The following is a 20,821-nucleotide window of genomic DNA, read 5'->3' on the forward strand; positions in this document are numbered from 1 at the left end:
GAGGTTACAGATTTTTGGAAAAATCACACAAAATTTACAGTTATATAACCCAAACAGTCTTTATAATATTTTGCCATTTGTGCTTTTTAACACCAATGTGACAAATAGATAACATCCACATGCACTCTTATCAATTTGCAAAATCTATTGCTTTATTTTATTTTGCTGTCAAACTATTTCAGTATAAAGGTATATATCCGAAAAAAGGATTAACTCCAAAACGTTGGTGTCCATAACTGTATGTTTATAGTGTGTTGCCTCTTTTCCTTCAGAGTGCAGACTCCTCAGACGAAGAGTCTCTTCATATAGACACAGAGGCCAAACCAGAGGTCAAAGGCCGTAACTCCAAGGCTTGCAAAAAGAAAGCGGGCAGCGCAGCAGGGATTCTAGACCTCCTGCAGGCCAGCAAACAAGTTGGCGGCATTGACTACAACAACAGGTACATCATTATACTGTTCTGTTCTAAACTGCAAGAATAATTAAAGCCACCTTCAAAAACACTGTGATTATTTGTCGTTTTGTATCAGTTGGGTAATGCAGTTAAGTTAACATTTATTTGGATAGCACTTTTAACAATAGATGTAATCAGAAACAGATTTACAGAAATCCTTTTGTAGATTTTGATGTTTCCTGATCAAAGAAATGACTGCGGCTAGGAAAAGCCTCCTGAGATGACATGTGAGGAAAAACCTTGAAAGAGGAACCAGAACCAAAAAAGGAACCTATCTCTGGGTGATAGTGGAATTATAACGCATTACCTTTCTGTATTTGTATTAAGCAGTGATAAATGGCAGACATATTGCGAACAACTACTAAACTAGAAACGGGAGGTGGTAGTGGAAAGCACTATTTTTCAGATGGGATCATAGAACATAATTTTTCATAATACTTAATGCTTCTCATCTCCCAGTCCATGCTTCATTTTCTTTGTGAATATGCATACACATTTGTATTTTTTATCAGATAATTGTCATTTAGATTTTACATAAAAAGACATAAACCTGAAAAAGTGTATTATTCTAGAATGCAAACTTGTTAAGATAAGATATACCTTTATTTGTCCCACAAAGTCTAAGATATTACAACATGAATTTAACATGGTTATGGAATTTAACAGGCTTTTAGCAAAATTCTATTTAAGCAACACTTTTTACAGGTAAAATGCTTACACCAATTTTATTATTAATACTCATGAAGAAATATAAATAATTAGCATTTTAATTTATTATTTTTTAAAGAGACAGTATAACACTAAAAAATGGCCATTTTTGGGCCACATATAAACTTATCTCTCCAAAACAGCAAGATCGGTCACTTCCATGTGTGATATATATATATATAACATAAAAAAGTACAATCAGCACCAAAAGTGTGTTTTGGCTGCAGGGTTTTATACAATTTCGGCTCAGTGTGGAGAGAGGCAGACTGATTAATGTGAACCTTTCAGCTAAAAAGTTTATATCCATGGTGCCGTAAAAACAATTTAAGATTGTAAAAATGTAATCTCAGATTACATTTTTATAAACCATATTAAAACCAGATTGAGTTGGTAAGCAATAAAGAGACAGGATGCAGGCAGTGAATAGCCGACCTTTACTTCCCTAACATTTTATTTTAAGCAACAAAAGTGTTTTTCGCTCTCGGCAATGTAATAAAGAAGTTTGTGCTTAGCCTGCTGCTTTTAACTCAGCATCACATCACTACTTCCCTCCTGGGTCATTGACAGCCTGCTGAGGAAAGACAGGCACATGAGTAGGCTGCCATTAGCACACAGGTGTGGACAATCACTCATTACCTGCTCATTCTCTCCAACCCCTCATTCCTTCCTGCAAGCAATGCTCGAACATCCTCCACATTTAGATTAGTGTTTTTGTCTGACTTAAATACATTCTTCTAATTTAGTTAGTTTTTGGTGAAAAGAATTAATGTTAACTAAATGTTAAAAATATGTTTTGTAAATAAGTGTATACATGGTATACATGTTTATTTTGATAGATTAGCGGTATATCTTTATGAAAATGGACATATGTATGAATATAATTCATAAATATCACTCAACATGCAGCAATTTACATGGTAAACTATCAGTTATATTAGAAACATATAACTATCAATGCACACAGCAGGACTGGACACTTGTTAACTTGTTTTCCCCTTCTCTCTCTCTATCTCTCTCTCTCTCTCTCACACACACACACACACACACACACACACAAGATCAATGCACATTGAAAGCGTTTTCCATAACCGAGGGCTTGGAGCCTATCCCGGGGAACTCAGGGCATAAGGCAGGGGATACCCTGAATGTTGTGTTTACCAAATACAGGGCACAGGTGCATACATACACACTTAAACACCCAATTATAAACTATAGGAAGTTTTGAAATGCCACACACCCTACACCACATGTCTTTAGATTGTCAAAGGAAATCAGAGTTCCTGAAGGAAACCCACAAAGCAAACACAGAACATGCAAGCACTGCAGCTAAAACCTTTCCTTATTTTTGTATAGTTCATCTCTCAACAATCTACTCTTGCTCAGTCGGGTTAACGTCTGGTGACTCGACCAGTCCGAGACATTCTGTTTCTGTTTTTTTCTCTACATGTAATTGCATTTCAGTTGCTCCTTTATCAGATTTTTTTTCCTATAGCTAAGCTACAAAAGTATAGTTGCCCCATGCTGCAATTCTTAAAATGTAGTTTGCATTGCATTTGTAGTGATGCATGCAATCTATTTAAGTAGGTATCTATACTGTAGTAGGTATGTTTTTAGGCTGAACAGAAGTTTCCCCATAAACGCATGTAGTAAATTTAATTCACATAACTAGTACTGTAGTATTTATATAAATAGTTGCCACTTAGTCAGAAGTGTACATATGTACCCATTATTTGTTTGATATTCCTCTATTAATTTGTAAAAATGCAGTGAATGCTTATGGCCATTCTTCTTCATTTCTCTGCTTGTTGTTTCGAACCGTTCTTGATGGTCTATTTCAACTGGGCTGAAATCTGCAAATTGGCAGAAAGCTAAGCAAAGGAGAAAGAAAACATTGCTAAAATATGTTAATTTCTCAAATTATTTTTTTCTCGAACTGTATGACTGCAGATTGTATGGAGGAAATGACTGCACTCAATTTTAACCACATTAAACAAGCACTTTTTCCTCATTGTTCCAGCTCACTGCTTAATGACTTAATAGGTGGTAATCTGGACAGGAGAAATTTGTATTTTTCTGCTGGTTTCTACAGGCTGGAGGCAGATGGAAGCACTGTTCTTATATCCTGCACAAGGATAAAAAACACCTGGGTTCAATAACTTAAATGAACAACAACAAGCTCGGCCGTACCTAAATCAAAGACATCAAAATATTATGCCAAGCGTGTTTCTTTGTGTTACTAATTTGTGAAACCAAATAGTCTGTTATATAAGTGAAAGTTCAACTAGGTGTCTTACCATTTAATAATAATAATGAAAAAAATTAAGCTTCGCCTTTCTGAGTTTAGTACTGAAATTGCTATTTGACCTTTATAATTATAACGTTTTCGGGTAAAAGCAAGTGAGCAGGGAAGTTTTAGAGACTCCCTATAGTTTAGTATAAGTGTAACGAGATTGTAGTAAAGTAGTTGACATTTGAAACGTAGGAATTTGCCATTGCTCTTAGATTAAATACAGTGACTTGAATCCAAACTGCACCGTGTGTTTTTACTTTTTTGCTGCTCAAGCAGACACACCCTCGGCTTTGAGTGTTTATGCATTTTTAGCCGCCTATTTCTGGACTTGTCTGTCAACTTTTTGACCTATCTCATCAGTCCTAGAAAAGCTTTTTTTTCATATAGTTACAGCTTTTCTCAACAGAAAACAAAAACTGAACTCATATGTTTCAGCAGCAGCACACACAAACACTGCCTGTAGTGGAAAAGCATTTCTCAGCGAATTTAGCTGAACTGTTGTCATTGTCTTAAGCCACACCATCAGTCCTCATCGTGTCTAATACTTTCTCTGTAACATCTGCTAGATTTTCTTTCCTCTTTAAAACTTAAAAAGCCTTTTAATTCTCACTGACAAGTTGGAAGTAATGTGCATACCGTATGATTCCTCACTGGACTTACTGCCATCTGCGTAGCTTCTGGTGCTTTTTATGTTCCTTTGGCTGCTTTCCTCCACTCTAAACCCTAGAATACTTTATGTTTGCCCTGGCAACTTGAGAGTAATGCAATTGTGTTTTGTTATTTTTTTGTGTTAATGGATTTACAGTCAGCCACCTGCATCCCCTAGTACACAAGAGGCCATCCAGGGCATGTTGTCTATGGCTAACCTGCAGTCCTCGGACACCTGCCTGCAGCCAGCCTGGAACAACAGCCAGGCCAAGAGCAACTCTCACAGCGGGACTGTCGGCAAAAAACCTGCAGCAGCCAGCAACAGCAAGCGTCCCCCTGCCAAACGGCCTCCCAAGAAACCACGTAAAAGCAGCAGCGTGGACAGTGGTGACATGTTCGATGACGACGATGACCAGGACCACCTGGACGCCTGTTTCAAGGACTCAGACTATGGTAAAATTTTCTATACTACAACATTGACTATAGAGCATTTAGTTGTATCCTTTGCACTGTCTGGTTCAAATTGGTGCCATGGCTTCCAGTCTGTTTATACAAATGATATTGATTATATATTGATTCATGAAGACACATTTACTTCTCCTGAATAAGCTAATAAATTTTTTAGGTCTATGCTTAACTTCCAGGTCATGAACGGTTCCTAAGCTTGTATAACAGTTTGACACTTTTATCATATATACTGATCAGCCACAACATTAACACCAGGTGATTGAATAACATTGATTATCAATAATATAACAGTAAACTAGTGACAGGATCATGGGCACCCAAGGCTCATCTATGTCTGTGAGGTCCATTTGGTCCAGTCCTACAGTACCACAAATTGACTGAAAAGGTCAATAATGAACACCCAGTGCATCACAGCCGGAAGAGTTCAAGATTGTTGATCCAGCCTCCAGATCTCAATCTGATTGAGCACCCATGGAATTCGCCGGACAAAGAAGTCCGCTCCATGAATTCCCCACCTCACAACCAACAGCACCAAAAGGGTCCGCCACAAACGTCCCAGTGCCAGACACCACAGCACACCCAAGAAGTCTTGTAGCGTCATGCCCCAAGGAGCCAGAGCTGTCCCAGCAGCACATGGTCAACCTACACGATACTGGGCCTAATGATTTGCGCTTTGGTATGACTTATAGGTGTATAAATACTTTTTAAAAGCAAGATTTTTGGGGCAGCACACAATGTGGATGTCTCTGATCTGTGTTCCCTGTTTTGATCTTCTGCATGGTTTTCATGTCCATGTGGGATTTATTGTACCCACCAAAGCCATTGCCCAAAGGCAGTTTTGATAATAATAGGGACATTACATTGTCCCTAGGTGTGAGTGAATATGTTAATATATGTGTGCGTACCTCAAACATTTAACCAGAAAAAGCGGGCACTATCCTATTCTCGATTATTTTCTAAGGAGACAAACAAAAGTAGAGTGCAGTTCTGCTAGTGCTGGCTTTCAAATGGGACTAGTTCTAATATCTAGTTTTTTCCTTCTTTAATACAACACAGTGGTGAATAAATACATTTTTATCAGACACAAAAACCTCAATATTTTCTTACTAAATATCTCAATGTACATATAACTGAAAATATATAAATGCAGGGCTGTTTTGGGGGGAATGTTGTAACTGTGTCATTCCAGCGATTGAAATAAACACTCCACAGAACCAAAAGAAACAGAGTCATTTACAATTGCAATTGCTTTTTTTGATTTAGACTGGGAGGTTCTCATTAGGGCCAAGTGACAGGCGTTTTGTTTATTCCGCATGGAAGGATCTCCAAATCTTGTCTTTGAGCTCAATTCCAACAAACTACTTTTTCAGCTGGGCGCTTCTTGTGAACCCTTTCCAAAAACAGCAAGACCATTAGTAGCCCCGTTAATAATCCATTAGCCATCGTTCTAAACTGTTGTTTTAAATGCTTTTTGATCTGATACCCTAATTAGTCATTACTAGCACACATATTTGCAATCTAGATCACCCTCGGGAGCATTTTATCAAGCACGCTGGCATTTTTCTCTACTGTAAACAGAGAGTTTTTTCAGCCTTGATAATTATTGGAAATTGCGTGTTTTTTGTGCAGGAGTTCAAAGAGAGTAGGTACATCAGGCAGGGTATTAAACAGCTGCCTTGCATCTGTTCTATGCTAAGACTCCATCCGTTCAGAATCTTTATTCCTAGAGTTTATTAAATGCACATTTGAAATGCATATTTTTTGTTAAATATTTGGTTTTGATTTGTTTGGAGTATTGAAAACTACTGAACTGTTTGCTTCAGTTTACCCATCTCTGGAATCTGAAGAGGACAGTCCCATCTTTAAATCACGGTCGAAGAAAAGGAAAAGCTCAGACGACACCCCGTACAGTCCAACAGGTATGGGTTATATAAAGTCTGTCCTAAATATTCCCCTTAGGGTTTGCTGAGAGTACAGAATGTCTCTGGTATGAGAAGTGTATATATTAAATTTGTCCCCGTTGTATTTTTACAGCACGTGTTGGGCCCTCTGTACCGCGACAGGAAAGACCAACGCGTGAAGGGGCCAGGGTCGCCTCCATAGAGACTGGCTTGGCCGCTGCTGCTGCCAAACTCTCTCATCAGGTTAACAACTTCCACTTGCCATTTTTGTCTTCACATAACATAATTAAGCAATATCACACAAGAAGAAGTGCCTCATCACATCTGTGCTAATAATAAGCACAACAGCACAGCCACAAGTTTGATGCTGCTTGTGTTCCACAAGCACCATTTATTATCAGCAGATTATAATTGATCTTTTTGTTGAAAGCAGTTTTTTTTTCCATCAACACATATGCACATTTGCACCTGGGGTGGCCCTGGCGGAGCTGGTGACCAAGAGTTAGCAACTAACAGTTAGTGTTATATTAAAAAAGGTGAAAATAGTCTTACCGGTCCTATGTAGTCAAAAGGCGAGGAGAATAAACCATGAAGGTGAAGGACGGTACTGAGAAATTTACGAGATTTACTTTATATTTTCACTTAGTCAACTTTAGATTATCAGCCAACTCTTTAATATTGTTAAATGGAAGCTTAATGCACTTTTGTACAGTAGTGTGCAAGTTATTGCCCTTGATTAGGGATTAAATTATTGGGATTCAGCCTTGTGTTAGAAGCTACTTAGCTTTGTAGCAATAAATAAAAGAGCAAAAAAATTTCAGAAGCAATCCGGAATGACTTAGAAGCAATTTCTAGGGAGACAAAGTGTTGTTTAAGCTGCAATGCCCCTATCAGTTGTGTTTTCTTGCTGAAAGTGTTCTGTATGTGGGTTTTAGCAGGCAGCTGATCTACAATTTTTCCAGCAATTACCTACTTTCACCCATGCTGGTGAATGAGAGTCAATGGTGTGATTAATGGTTATTAAAACACCTGTGACTCGAGGTGATGCATACAGATAACCATCCCAGTGTCATTACTGTCTGTTATCACCACTCGTGAAAAGCCCTTCCTCTTATCAGATAGAATTAACTGTGTTAAGCATGGCTTAAAACAATATTGGAGCAGTGTGGACATCAGTGAGGACTGTGAAAAACATACCAATCCTGATTATCATATAATTCTTTATTGAGAGTAAATTTATGACAAAATCTGGCTGCCATAAATATACGTAGGAACATATTAAAGTGGCTAGCTACTTTCTCGCTCTTGTTTTTCATTCTCATGTCATATGTAATAAGTTTCTGTGTATTATTGAATAAATCATGGCTAGTGAATGTTTACACTGCTGTACATGCTCACTGTATTGTGGCCTTCTGGAAGAGTAAGGTTTGTCCTTACAAAATACACTAAAAACATAACTGGTTGCCTGCACTTTTCCTTCCAGTAAGTGGTGGTTAATCAGATTTTTAAGGCCTTCCGTAAAGCTCCTGAAGTACTTTATGGCCTAGCTTGTGTGTGTCCTTGGACATAAAAAAATCCTCCTGGCACAATAAGACTTTTAAGATATTTGTTTTTATCCAGAACTCAAGTAAAACGAGACTACTGTTGCAATCCTTGAAGGGATCCAATGCAAATCTTAATGCCAACATGTACTTTTAAGTTTCCAGTATTTTATTTTTCAAAGCCCTTAAATGTGCTCTGGTTTTATAAAATTGGTCAACCTGACCTGAAGCATTTTGGATTTTTAATCAGAAGAACACAGATAACTCCAATATTTTTTATTTTATCTAAATTAACTAAATAAACCGTAAAAAAAAAAAGAAAAGTGGCCTTAGTAATCAATGTCAAGAAAAAATCTCTAAGAAAGAAAACACTTTAGAAGGTACCAAGGACTCAGCAGGGGGAGCTCATTCTCCTCTCTCTGGCGCTGCTTTTTGATGTGCGTATCACTTTTTCGTTCTAACAGGAAGAACAGCAGAAAATCAAGAAGAAGAAGAAGAATATCAAAAAGAAGCCCGTGGTTGTAGAGGAGCCTCAGAAACACTCTCAGGACAGCAGTTCTCCAGAGGCCACGCTGGACTCGGAGGGCAACGGGGCTGACCAGGAGTACGGCAGTGGAACAGTCAAGACGGCCGGCGGCTCACAGCCAATGGCTCCAGGAGTCTTCCTCAATCAGAGACGTCCCTCCACTTCATCTCCAAACAATGCCTCAGCACAGCCAGCAAAAGTGGAACGCGGTAACTCGACAGATGCCAAAGGTAAATCTCAATATCCATGTTCTGAGCAGTTTTTCTGTGCTGGTATGTAGAAGGTGTGACTGTTAGTTTGCCACTCTTGGGCTGTTCACCTCAATTATTCAGATCCGTTCTCAGACTGTATTCGACCCCAGTTACTTTGGCAAGTGAATAAAAATCATTTAATACTTGATTATATCTAAAAAAACAAATACTGAACCCAGTTCCGTGATTAGCTATTACATTCAATAATCATTTAATTTTTAATTCAGTTGTTTTTGTAGCCCTAAACACTGCTCAACAAGAATTCATTAGTAATTACGCACAATTCCAGACTTACAGGTACTTTTAACATTACTCTGTTTCTCTCCCAGCCAAGCGGCTAAAGAAAGGCATGGCAACAGCCAAACAAAGACTTGGAAAAATCTTAAAGATCCATCGGAACGGGAAGCTCCTCCTGTAACAGGAACAGTGGAGGGGATTTGACATTTTCTCCTGACGTTCTTATGGACACAATGGACTAGCCAATCCGATCCCTCCCTCTCTCTCTCTCCCCCTCCCCCAAACTGTGGACACGAACTGAAAGACGGAAGGGGAGTGTGCGAGTCACGCAACTTTTTCGATTTCTAAGAAGAGCTTAGGTCAGAATAGGTTTTTGCTTCTACTTATACTTTATAACTTTCAGATATTAAAAAATGTACAGAATACCTGCTATTAATATTTTGTAAGAAGAATTTGTCTCGTTTTACTACAGCTGTCAGTTTATCAGGGGTTGCAAAGATATTATGAAATAATAAATAGCAGTCATTCCAAGATAAAGAAAGTATCCCTTGCATGTATCCAGTTGCATGCATGCATCGGTAGAGAGGGCTGGGACAGGGAAGAAAATCCAGGACTTCATTTCTACTCTTTGGATGTGGCTTATCATTGTCTTTCGATGTTGAACAAGTATTACTGTACACTCTTTCATTCATCTTCACAATGGCTGCCGCACACGACTCCACCATACCACATTTCCCGTCGTCTTGTGGTTAAAGGATATTTCAGAATGAGTTACTTTTGTTTGCTGAGCACTATCACTGATAATATTTATTGACCTAATATAATTGTATGTCATAGATAGATTGAGGACCGCAAAAAGGCACTTAGAAAACATCAACAAAGCACAAAACCGTGATATTGTGAGTAGTTTTAAATGTCTTTTTATAACAGCTACTGTGAATCCATAAACTTATAATAGGATTTTTTCTTTTTCCCCCACAGACTACCATAGCAGCCAAATTTAGTTGTAACGGAACCAAAATAAATTTCAGTACATCATAAATTTAACATATCTGGTGCATTATTTAAAATAGGGTCATCTTTCCCACTGTAAACAAAAACAAGAAACTGTATGTCCGACACACTAATAGATCATACCAATAATTACTAGCAATAGTCACAAAGTATTTTTTAAAAGTCAGATTATTTTCTCAATATTTTACCTCATGTTTTACATCCCTAAGTAAATTGTCTTTTATATGAATTGAGCTTCATGTTTCTGTAACGTTGGCAAATGTAGCTTCTCTCTCTCTCTCTCTCTCTCTCTCTCTCTTAAATATTCGTATCCTAAAATGATCTAAACTAAAACACTAATTACATGGGACCTTGAGCTCTGATAAGCCTCATCCACGTTGATGTGTATCACTAAGTTAGGGATACTTTCTCTGCTTTGTTGGTCTCACAGGCAGCACCCATTAACCCTAGACTGAAATATGCATTTATATTGCTTCACAGTACAGTATGTAGAATGTAGCCTGTATATAGCTTTTTAAATAAATACGTTTTGTATCCTTTTTCCTTAATACTTCATTATACATTTTTACTAGTTTTTTGCAAAGTGTAAACAAGAAAAATATATATAAAGATATAGAAATAGTCATTTCTTTCTATTTTTTTTTCTTAGATACACAATAGCTGATTTTTTTTATTCTTTTAAATTTTAATCACCTTATTTTGTCCTTTTTTTTTTTTTTTGTTAGACAATGGTGTTGCCTGGAGAACAAAGCATTATCATAGCATAACATCTCATATGGCCTTACATAAACAAAACTACATGTATTGTACTGAATAATTTACACAACTTTAAGGGGGGAAAATGTCTAAAGTCAAAAGTAAAGTTTCTACAACCAGCCTCATGTTTTGGGTTCCACTGCCCTTACTGGGATTCAGAGTTCTTTTACTAGCACCTTGTGAAGTGTTGTCTGTGTCGGTGATGTAATTTATTAATGTTTGTAGCCTTTTATACTTGTATAATTCTTATGAGATTTTGTTTTAAATATTTTATCAGTGTGAAAGCCCCATAGGAAACCTATCATTAAAAATGCCTTGTTGAGTTCAACGAAACTCATTTGCCTTTTATTTTTATTTTGTCAACTGAAACAGGTCATTCATTTAAATTGTTACTATTATTATTATTATTATTATTATTATGCAGCTCTTTTTAAAAACCTTATGCCATGAACTTTATTTTGATAACAGAATATGTACATTCTCAACAAGGTTTGCTGATCAATTGCAGTGTTTTAGTTTTCAATGTAAATCTTGTATCCACCTTTTCTGGAGTGAAAAGCACTCATCTTTGTCAATGGAACTATTTCAGGTTTTATTTGTACAAAAAAATGTGTGTTGCTTTGTTGTGGTTTATTTTTATATGTTCAAACCAATTAAACACATCCACTGTACCAGGGCAGTGAATGATGCCTCTTATTGTAATGATGTGATACTTCACCTATATGCAAAATAGTATTTTCAGTGTTTTTCCTATATATTTTTTAAAGGGTATTTATGTAATATTACTCACTCCCTCACTCATTCTCTATACCGTTTATCTTGTATAGGATCATGGGGGACATAGAGCCTTCCAGGGACACTAGGCAGGGTACACCCATGGACATGGTACCTAGCATTACTTACTCACTTACTCACACACACTACGGGTAATGTGGAAGTGCCAGTTAGCCTAATCTGCATATTGTTGGACAGTGAGAGGAAACTGCACCCGGAGGAAATACACCAAGCACGGGGAGAACATGCTAACCACTACACCACCAGTGATTTTTTTAATAAGAACTATTTGATAGTCTTTTGATTAGCTGCAGTGCTTCTGAAATCACGTGTTGATTAATTTTTTATAATTCTATTCTATGTTATCTTCAGCTACCATTGACAGAAGTACCGGATATATTTCAAATCAGTTTTTATTAATGCGCTCAGAAGGAACTTAATATAATTCAACACCTCATTCACAAGGACTTGTGTGACAGACTTTGTGTGACTTTTCGAATACATTTTTTTTCATTACACAAATGTGAAATTTCTACAAAAAGAACATGATGACTATAAATAGTTGAAAAGTATAAAGTACAATTGCTGTCAGGTTGCTTTAGTACAAAAGAAATAATACATCAGGATGTGCTGGAAATAAGCCACTTTGCAGTGATAACACTAACTTTACTTTGTGTTAAAACAAATTAAACAACTCCATTGTTGATTATATTTCAAAAACGCTATTTTCCATTTTTCCATATCCATTTAACATTATTTGGATATGCTTTGGGTTTAGCCAGGATACACATGTAGGCTATGTTCACACTGAATTCTAAGTGCTCTATTAACCCGAGACTGAAATATGCATTTATATTGCTTCATTAATGCTTATATTGCTTTACTGATTCTGTTTGTTTGTTCACATGAATTTTTATATGTGGCCACGAAGAGATGCACACTCAAAAGAACAATAAAAGGACATCACACACAGCAAATTGTTGTATGGAGGTAAGCTTGGCAGCTTTCAAAATCAGAGTTTAAACAGATTAATTTATAAGTTGATATGCTGTGGATGCCAAAAGATGTCAAAAGTGTGAGCAGGAGTTGGCAAAGGGGTGGCACAAGTGGTCTAAGTGCTCAGCGCTGTTGCCTCAAAGCTCTATTAGGGGTTTAAATTTCGTCTATAGTCTGTGTGGGTGGAATTTGCATGTTGTCACCATGCTTGATGGGTTTCTCCAGTTTTCCCCTATACAGTGTAGAGTGGTGTTTCCAAAATCGCTAGCAATGTGTGTGTTTGTGCCCTGTTATGGGTTGAAACACTTTCCCTGGTGTACAATGCCATGTGCCTATATGTGTATGTATAAACCCCATGATACTATACCGGGATAATCGGTATGTACTGTATAAAGAATACATATGTATCCTGGATTTACAAGGATGGAGAGATTTTTTTTTTAATCACTCCTTTTGGTGGTGCAAGGGATGCTACTTCGGTATGGTGGAGTGTGCAGATGTGAAGATGTTCAGTTATTTCTGCCAGCACAGAATTGTGATGATGGTAAAGTTGCACGAATTCCGATTTGAGGTCACATTGCAAATACAGTATTCAGATCTGTATCTGATTTAGGCCAATACATGGAAGTGGCTTGAATCTGAATTGAAAACATCAAATCGCATATGATGTGTGTTCTCCACACTTTTATGAAAAAAAGTCTATATATTACTATTCTGCAATATGCTGAGTAAATTACTTTGTGTTAGTGATGGGTCGTTCATGAACGATTCGTTCTTTTCGAACGAATCTTTAACATGACTCAGATGAACGAGTCGTCTCGGAGAGTGATTCGTTCATTTTCTATTGGGCGCGCATGCGCAAAGCATCGCAAACCCTCAGTATGTTATATACAGGAAACAGAAATAAGTAGTTACCTTTGAGTCTTTTCGGTCCCGAGTAGTTTGTTTTTTTGTCACGTGAGGACAAAAACACTATAGGACATAGAACTTCAACTTCCGTTCAGACGCTATACAATGCAGTACACAGGAACCAGAGCTGAACGGTTTTCAACGAATCTTCAGGTCTCGAGTCGTTCGTTCCTTTGTCACGTGACTCCCATAGGCGCTATGCGGTGCAATAGATTCAAAAGAACGAACGACTCAGACTGGAAGATATGAGAGGTGAGCTACTCTTTCCGTTTATTATAATATGTCCTTAGCTGCATTGAAATATTTTGATTACTGAAACTATAGCCAAAATTTGTGTATGTAGACATATTGGGGGCCTTTTATATCGAAAATACAACATTTAATTTTATTTCTGATCAAAAGAACGAAATGAACTAAATGATTAAAAAAAGATTTGTTCATTTTGATGAACGATATTCAAAGAACCGAGTCACTAAAATGATTCAAACTTCCCATCACTACATGGTGTGTTGTTGCGCTCAGGCCTCCAAGGCCGTGAGGAACATCCTTTCAGGCAGCCACTGCTGGTTATAACTGCAGAGGCCGCTGGAAGTTGAATGAGAGAAAAGAGACAGACAGAGAGAAAGAGAGGGAGAGAACCAGTCGGTGAATATTGCATTCCCGCCAAGATCAACACCGTTAAAAGTCCATTAGCTTTAGCTGGAGCCTGCGGTGGGCCAATTCAAAAATGTCGGGCTATGTTAAACAAACACAAGTTCACTTCAGGCTCTGTAAATGTATCAGAAATGCAGCTTATACTTATAATGTCACCAAATTATAGTGATACTTATAATAGGCTAATTTTTCCATTAATACCAAAGCGATGTTTAGAGTTTGCAGTCACCATTAACAGTTTTTTTTATATGTCTTTTCTCTCCTTCTTTCCTGAGAGGACCGGAATTTTAATCTTGCTTCCTTGTTTCTTGTGTGAAAATGATTTATCTACCAGCAGGTGGCGATATACAGCTCAGAAAGCTGCACTTCCTTTGAGGAAAGCTGAGTTAATCAATCATCCAGCTGAAATTAGAGACTGCATTGTAAAAGTCTCCCTACTGTGCATAAACCCCATTATTTAATATCCCATGTAGTGCACTTACACAGTCAATAAAGAGCTAGCTGGAATTTGTTGTAAACGTAAACGGTTTATTAGTGTATATGAAAAGGGACTGTGCCCTTCTGTGGTTACGCACTGCCATATTTTACGTTTCATATCACATATATGGTAAAAAAAAAAAAAGCTTTCTTAAAGAACTTAAAAGTAGAGCTGAAACATGTAGGAATATCTTCACGGTTAAACGGTTTTAGGCCAAATTATCATTGTAAAAAAAAAAAAAAAAAGCGTGGACTGTTTAGCTGCTTTCCCTCCATTTACTTCTCTTCAGTCTCTGCCATTTCAACCGCTCTCACATAAATCTTAAGAGCATGACATCAATTTCAAAATAATTTGGGATAAACGGCCTTTGAGTCCGTATTTGTTATTGTTCGACGACGTTACACTGTGAACATGAAAACGCCCAACCCAGACATCAACATCTGCCACGTCTCCGAGCAGAAATCCATGTTCAAACCCTGCAACCAAGTATTAACGCTGTTTATGGCCTTCACATCAAGCCTTTCTACTGTTTACATCATGCCTCGGGTTGTTCCTGCCACTGGTTTGTTTGTCTCCGCATTGCATTGTTTAGCAAACACAGCTTTAGCAGTTAGTTAAAAAAAAAAGAAAAGGCAAAAAAAATAAAAAATTATAATAATAAAAAGAGGGAGAGTTGATCTTTTTAAATATAGATTATGACTGATTAAGAAATCATGTGGGGTTTTAATTTCGCTCTTAGATGGAAAATGGAAAAAAAAAAATCAAATACGTATGAGAATTTGATTTGTATTTTTATTTCCAAAATGTTGTTGTCCAATCCTGTCTTTGTAGTCTACATGAGAATAATAAGTGTGAATAGATCTTACCTGGACCGCACCATCACTACACTAAATCACTCGACTCATTTGATTGGAGAAATTCTAGAACTGGATAATTGTTCTCGATTTGTTTCCAGTTCTAGAATTTCTCCAGTCCAGTGTGCCCAATACCCTATTGATGGGATCAAACAGCAATCAAATATCACATAAAATATTGTCTATTTTTGACTACTCAAAAAAAAACACTTTTTATTACACATTATCAGCTATACATCATTGTGTTTATATGTTTAAAATCCATACTAATGCTACTATTGCCATTAGTAGCTATACAAGTCTACTGCTTATTCAGCATCCCTGTTCATGTTGGTCACATGCGTAATTATGTGTCATTAAAATTCTATTACCCAACTATATATATTTTTTTCAAGTATACACAAATAGAAACTCTTATTAACTAATGGATTTCCTTTTTTTTTCTTTAGGCTAGTTGTTTCAAGTGAATGTTGCACATACAGTAAAATACATATAAACGACACATTTTATCCATATTTTTAGATAAATTAACAAGATTATTTAAAGTAATTGAAATAATTTATTTTATTGTGTAAAACCCACAGCTGATCACAACTAAATGAATATTTTCACACTAAAACTGTATCTGGAACAGTTTTCATATTTTTATCAAGTATTTTATTAATATAATATTTAAAGAAAAATATAATAACATAACATTTTGGTTTCTTATTTACACCAGAATATTTTGCTAGTCAAAAGTTTGAACACACTAATTTGAATACACACTTCTAATTTCATTGCCTTTAATGATTTTTATTTCTGCACCACAAAAACATTGTTAAGTCCGAAATATGTAATAATCTCAGTTGATTTGTCTGCTACTTATGCTCTGTAAATGCTCCATAACGGCTCCCATCTGAAATGCTGTTAATTGGTGATTTCTGAGGCTGGTGACTCTAAATGAGCTTGTAAGTTTTGATCTTGCTTACCTGGATGGTCTTTTTGAGTGCCAGTTCCATCAAAACCCATGCAAATGCACTTGACAACAATTTTCTTGCAAGAACTATATTGGTGTCATGTGGGGGCGTAGTGGTTAGCACCATTGTCTTGCACCTCCAGGGTTCGGGCTCAAGTCCTGCCTCGGGGTCTGTGTGCATGGAGTTTGCACGTTCTCCCTGTGCTTGATGGGTTTTCTCTGTGTACTCAGGTTTCCACCCACAGTCCAAAGGCTTATTATAGTTCCAAAATTGACCATAGATTGTCAATGCATGTGTGTGAATCATTGAGGTCTTACCTCATGGAACTAAATACAATGGTAATTACCACAGTTGGACTACAGAGGTTCTTAGATAGATGGATGGATGGATATATATATATATATATATATATATATATATATATTACCATAATTGTTTAAAATCTTTTTCTATGCTATAAATACAATCAGTAATATTTATTTCTTTTCCTAAAACAGTTAAATAACTACAGTTCTTTGTCTGTCTTGTAGAATATTTAATGCACATCCAACATCATGAATTACGTATTCATTATGCATAAAATAAACAGACAGACATGTTGGAGTTGTCTGCTCTGTTGGGAACAGCAGGTGGCCCTGCGTCTTGCAGGAAATTCCCCCTGCCTAGCATCACTGATTAAAAGCATTAGACTGGGGTTTCCCTACAAAGGAAAGAAGAAAAAAAGAGTTGAGGATCACTCCTGGCTTAGTGCACCTAGAGCACTTAGTGAAAATGAAATTATAATTGCTCAGACAAAGTGATTAGAATGAGAGCATTTCAGTTAGTATCGTTCCACTTTTGGCTTGTTAAAAGTATAAAGAACGCACTACATACCTGTTGAAGTTTTTGGGGCTTATATATTTGCTTTGGAGGTATTAATGATGAGTTCATTGAAGGAGGGCAAGTGGGTTCATAATTGAGCAGCATCGGAGCAGCATGAACGAAGCCTGCTGTGTGTCATGTGTGAGTTGATCTCATTGCTCTTGTATGCGCTCTTGTAGGGTAGCGCTCACAGATGTGCTATTAACACGGCCTTCAGTGGTATGGCCAGCAAAGGATGCTTTTAATTGCTCCAGAAGGTCTGACTACGTATCGGTATACAGCCACCATTATCCAAAGGGAGGGAAGGATCAGGGGCCCCTTCCTAGGCCATATTTAGTTGTGTCTTTGCATCTTCATCTGCCAATAGGAGGCCATTATTCAGTCTTGTCCTTTTTTCTAAATTTGCCACTAACAGTAAGAGAAGGAATATAGTTTGATTTCCGTCAAAACATCTTAGTCGACAACCCTGTTATGATTTTATTATCTTAATGAGTAACCGATACAGGTGTAGGAAAAATATTTGAGAAGTTTGGCAAATAGTCTATTGTTTCATTGAACTGGATAGTGAGCAACTAAGGACCCTTTATATTATAAAAGAAGGAAAATGTCCATACTAGAAAATAGTAACATTCATAACCCTTTTCACAGCATACCCGGCAATTGTTTTGTTTGGAAAAAGGATCTACAGGATTGGCACCTGATATGTTTGAACAATGCAGCATTTGGCTACACTTTTAAAACAAGCAGTTAACAGCTGCCTTCAACTCTTGTTTTATCCATTTATTTCCATCACTATTAAGATATCCACTATGTATACAGTTGCGTAAAACACTATTATTACTCCGATTAGGACATGTAGAAAGGTTAGACTTACTTTCTTACTTAACTCTAAAAAGGTTTTCACGTTCAAAGAACTATATAGAGGAAGCTGTGCTTGGAAATTTTATGAATCATATCTTCACTTCCATTAGCCAACCCGATTTTCCATATTAAGTCACTCAACTCCTCCTGACCCCCATTCATGTGCAGGGTTGTGAAGCATTTCACACTGCAGCATGATCACATCCTTCTGACATGAATAAACACCTATAATCTCGACCTTTTAGATCTCTGTAAACACACCAAATAGCAAATGCTACAAATTTAGGCTTGAGGCTTCCAAATGCAAACATCTGTTTTTTTTAACCCATACATATGAAACCAGCCATTTTCTATGTAAGTAATCCTCGTGTCCATAAGGAAACACTTGTAGCTGTAACTTCAGGGTAGTGTTTTAAATAACAACAGAAGATTTCTTGCAAGTTAATTTGAATAAGTAGTCCTTAGTGGGTAATTAGCCATGGGTATTTTAAGAACGGTGAACATAATGAAGGACTTCCATCCAAAATGTTATGCTTCCCAAGAATCTTTGTTTTTTGTTCCTGTGTGAGTTTTTTTTTTTTTTAAAGAAAAATCTACTTTTTTTTTTTTTTTTTACAAAAATCTACACAGCAGTTACTATCTAAATTATGACTTATTTTTCATTCTAAAACAAACGTTTATGTGACATTCAAGTGTAACCAGCACAGTCACAGCTCTACTTCAACTAATTTCAATGTACATTTCAATGTACATTTTCTTGCAGTATACAGAGCTGTAGTCAGCTGGTGCTGGGAGTCTCCCAACTACAATTACTCCGTTTACATGTGGCAGTATGAGACGGAAATTGCTTCTGAAGGACATGGCTTTGTTTCTGTGCATGAGCCTCATGTTTATCCGGGTATTTAGATGAAACATGATGCCATGCCACGCATCAGCAAGTGTCTGAGATAGCCTTTCAAACGACTCATTTTCAGACACACTTAAGCAAGTGCCAGTTTAACATACCAGTGGTTAGACAGTTTCTGTGCAAAAAAAGCAACAAAAAACAATCTAACTCATTTAAGAATATTTCAATTTTTACTAAATAGCTCTCTTAAACGGGTCTCGTTGAAAAATCATAGAGTTAGCCATAATTCTTTAGCCTACTAACACACCAACAATCAGGGGTTTTAAACTTATCTGTAATTCAAATGCAACTCAAAACTCACTTGATTATCATTTACCTTAGAATTTACTGGGCCAGCTTTTGCCTTGGCAAACACATAATGCTTATAATAAACAGATTGGCTTTCCCTTGCGTGTGTGTAACTGATATCTAAATGATTAGGGCTTTCTCTCCGCCCCTTGGCATTATGCCCTCTGAACCCACAGGGTCAAGCGGCTGCGAGCTCCCTGACCCCCAGGACTTCCTCTGAATATTAAAAGGCTAGTTATGTCGTCAAGAGCTCTGATATAGAACATGGGCTCATTTTCAAAGTTGGCCAATCAGTGCAAAAGATCCAGCTTTTATGTGGGCTTTTGAGAGATGCTATGATGGCACACAGAGGAAGTGCATGGAATTTTAAAATGATGTGGTCACATGCCTACAGGCTGTAAATGCTTTGCCTAAATCCTTCTAACTTGCTTGCTCTCTTGCTACACTAGGGTTTATGTTATAGAGGAATATTTGGTGTGCTTTTATTTAAGAAATTCCAGGTGATGTGAGGCAGACCAATGCAACTGACAGCAGGTATTATATCCTCAAATTTGGGGTGTTTAAAGTGGAATGTTAAAAAGGGTTGCATTTCCGCCTACTTACCGCAAGGATTCTGCATTGCAAACTCCATCTAAACAGTTAGCAGAACTTTGAGTGACATTCCGCCACAAAAACATTTTGAACTTCTGGCAGAAGGATTATGTCTATCTCCTTTCATCTAGTTAAGGTGGAGTTGATGTCTCTCCACTTTATCTTTATAAAATTAGTCATGCAATTATTGCATAAATACGACTCCTTCATCTATCTTGTTTCTTGTCTTAGGTACCTTTATAAACTTAATACATTATTTTTATTTATTTTTTCACTTATTTATAACACATTATGTGGATAGAGCGAATGCACCACTGCTCCTTAAAAGAGGCATACATGTAAAAATAGCTTGTCTGTATGAATGCAACTGCATCAACTTCCATAAGCTGGAGCATGCAGCAGTTGCAAGGTGCCCACTCGCCAAGCTCTGCTGCCTAACCTTTGACCTCTTGAAGTGTAAATAATTGGGGAGCTCGTTCTTTAAACTAAATTGCAGGCCAAGAGGAAGCAGCAGCAGCCTTAGGCCCCTGCGTCTCCTCAGGTGCTTTGACAGGCGTAGTAATACCCCACCTTTGGCCAAGTCATTAGTGCACAATGTCTCCATTATCTCCAGTCAGCCTACTGCTTCGGTGGTACACAGTTCGGTGCTTCCTTTTCGATTAGCATGCGTCTTCTGCTTCTGATCAGGGTTTGATTTGAGTTGTGTTTTGAAAGAAGCAAAACTGACAGCATTTATAAATGTCTGACTGGACATGGTACTTGTGAATTCAATACTTTATGTGTTCTGTCAAATCTGGGAATGTTGCTGTGGTCAGACTTGGATCTCAGAATAAAATCAAGGGATTTGAACACGCCGGGTTGCTTACTAGCTTGAGGACATGATTTGTTATGACATAAA

The 20,821-nt window shown here is 37.2% G+C and overlaps 1 protein-coding gene across 1 annotated transcript in view; it reads left to right on the forward strand.

The window, feature by feature from the left end:
- Window positions 1-11,475, forward strand: part of phf2 (PHD finger protein 2) — a 54,826-nt gene extending 43,351 nt beyond the window's left edge. The window contains exons 17-22 of the mRNA XM_053484349.1: window positions 273-439; window positions 4,255-4,550; window positions 6,389-6,484; window positions 6,600-6,709; window positions 8,472-8,763; window positions 9,114-11,475. Coding sequence (XP_053340324.1) covers window positions 273-439; window positions 4,255-4,550; window positions 6,389-6,484; window positions 6,600-6,709; window positions 8,472-8,763; window positions 9,114-9,202 — 1,050 coding nt within the window. The 3' untranslated portion in view covers window positions 9,203-11,475. The remainder of the gene's footprint in view (window positions 1-272; window positions 440-4,254; window positions 4,551-6,388; window positions 6,485-6,599; window positions 6,710-8,471; window positions 8,764-9,113) is intronic.
- The last annotated feature ends 9,346 nt before the right edge of the window (window positions 11,476-20,821 follow it).

Source organism: Clarias gariepinus, chromosome 23 (assembly GCF_024256425.1).
Source record: "Clarias gariepinus isolate MV-2021 ecotype Netherlands chromosome 23, CGAR_prim_01v2, whole genome shotgun sequence".
NCBI lineage: Eukaryota > Metazoa > Chordata > Actinopteri > Siluriformes > Clariidae > Clarias > Clarias gariepinus.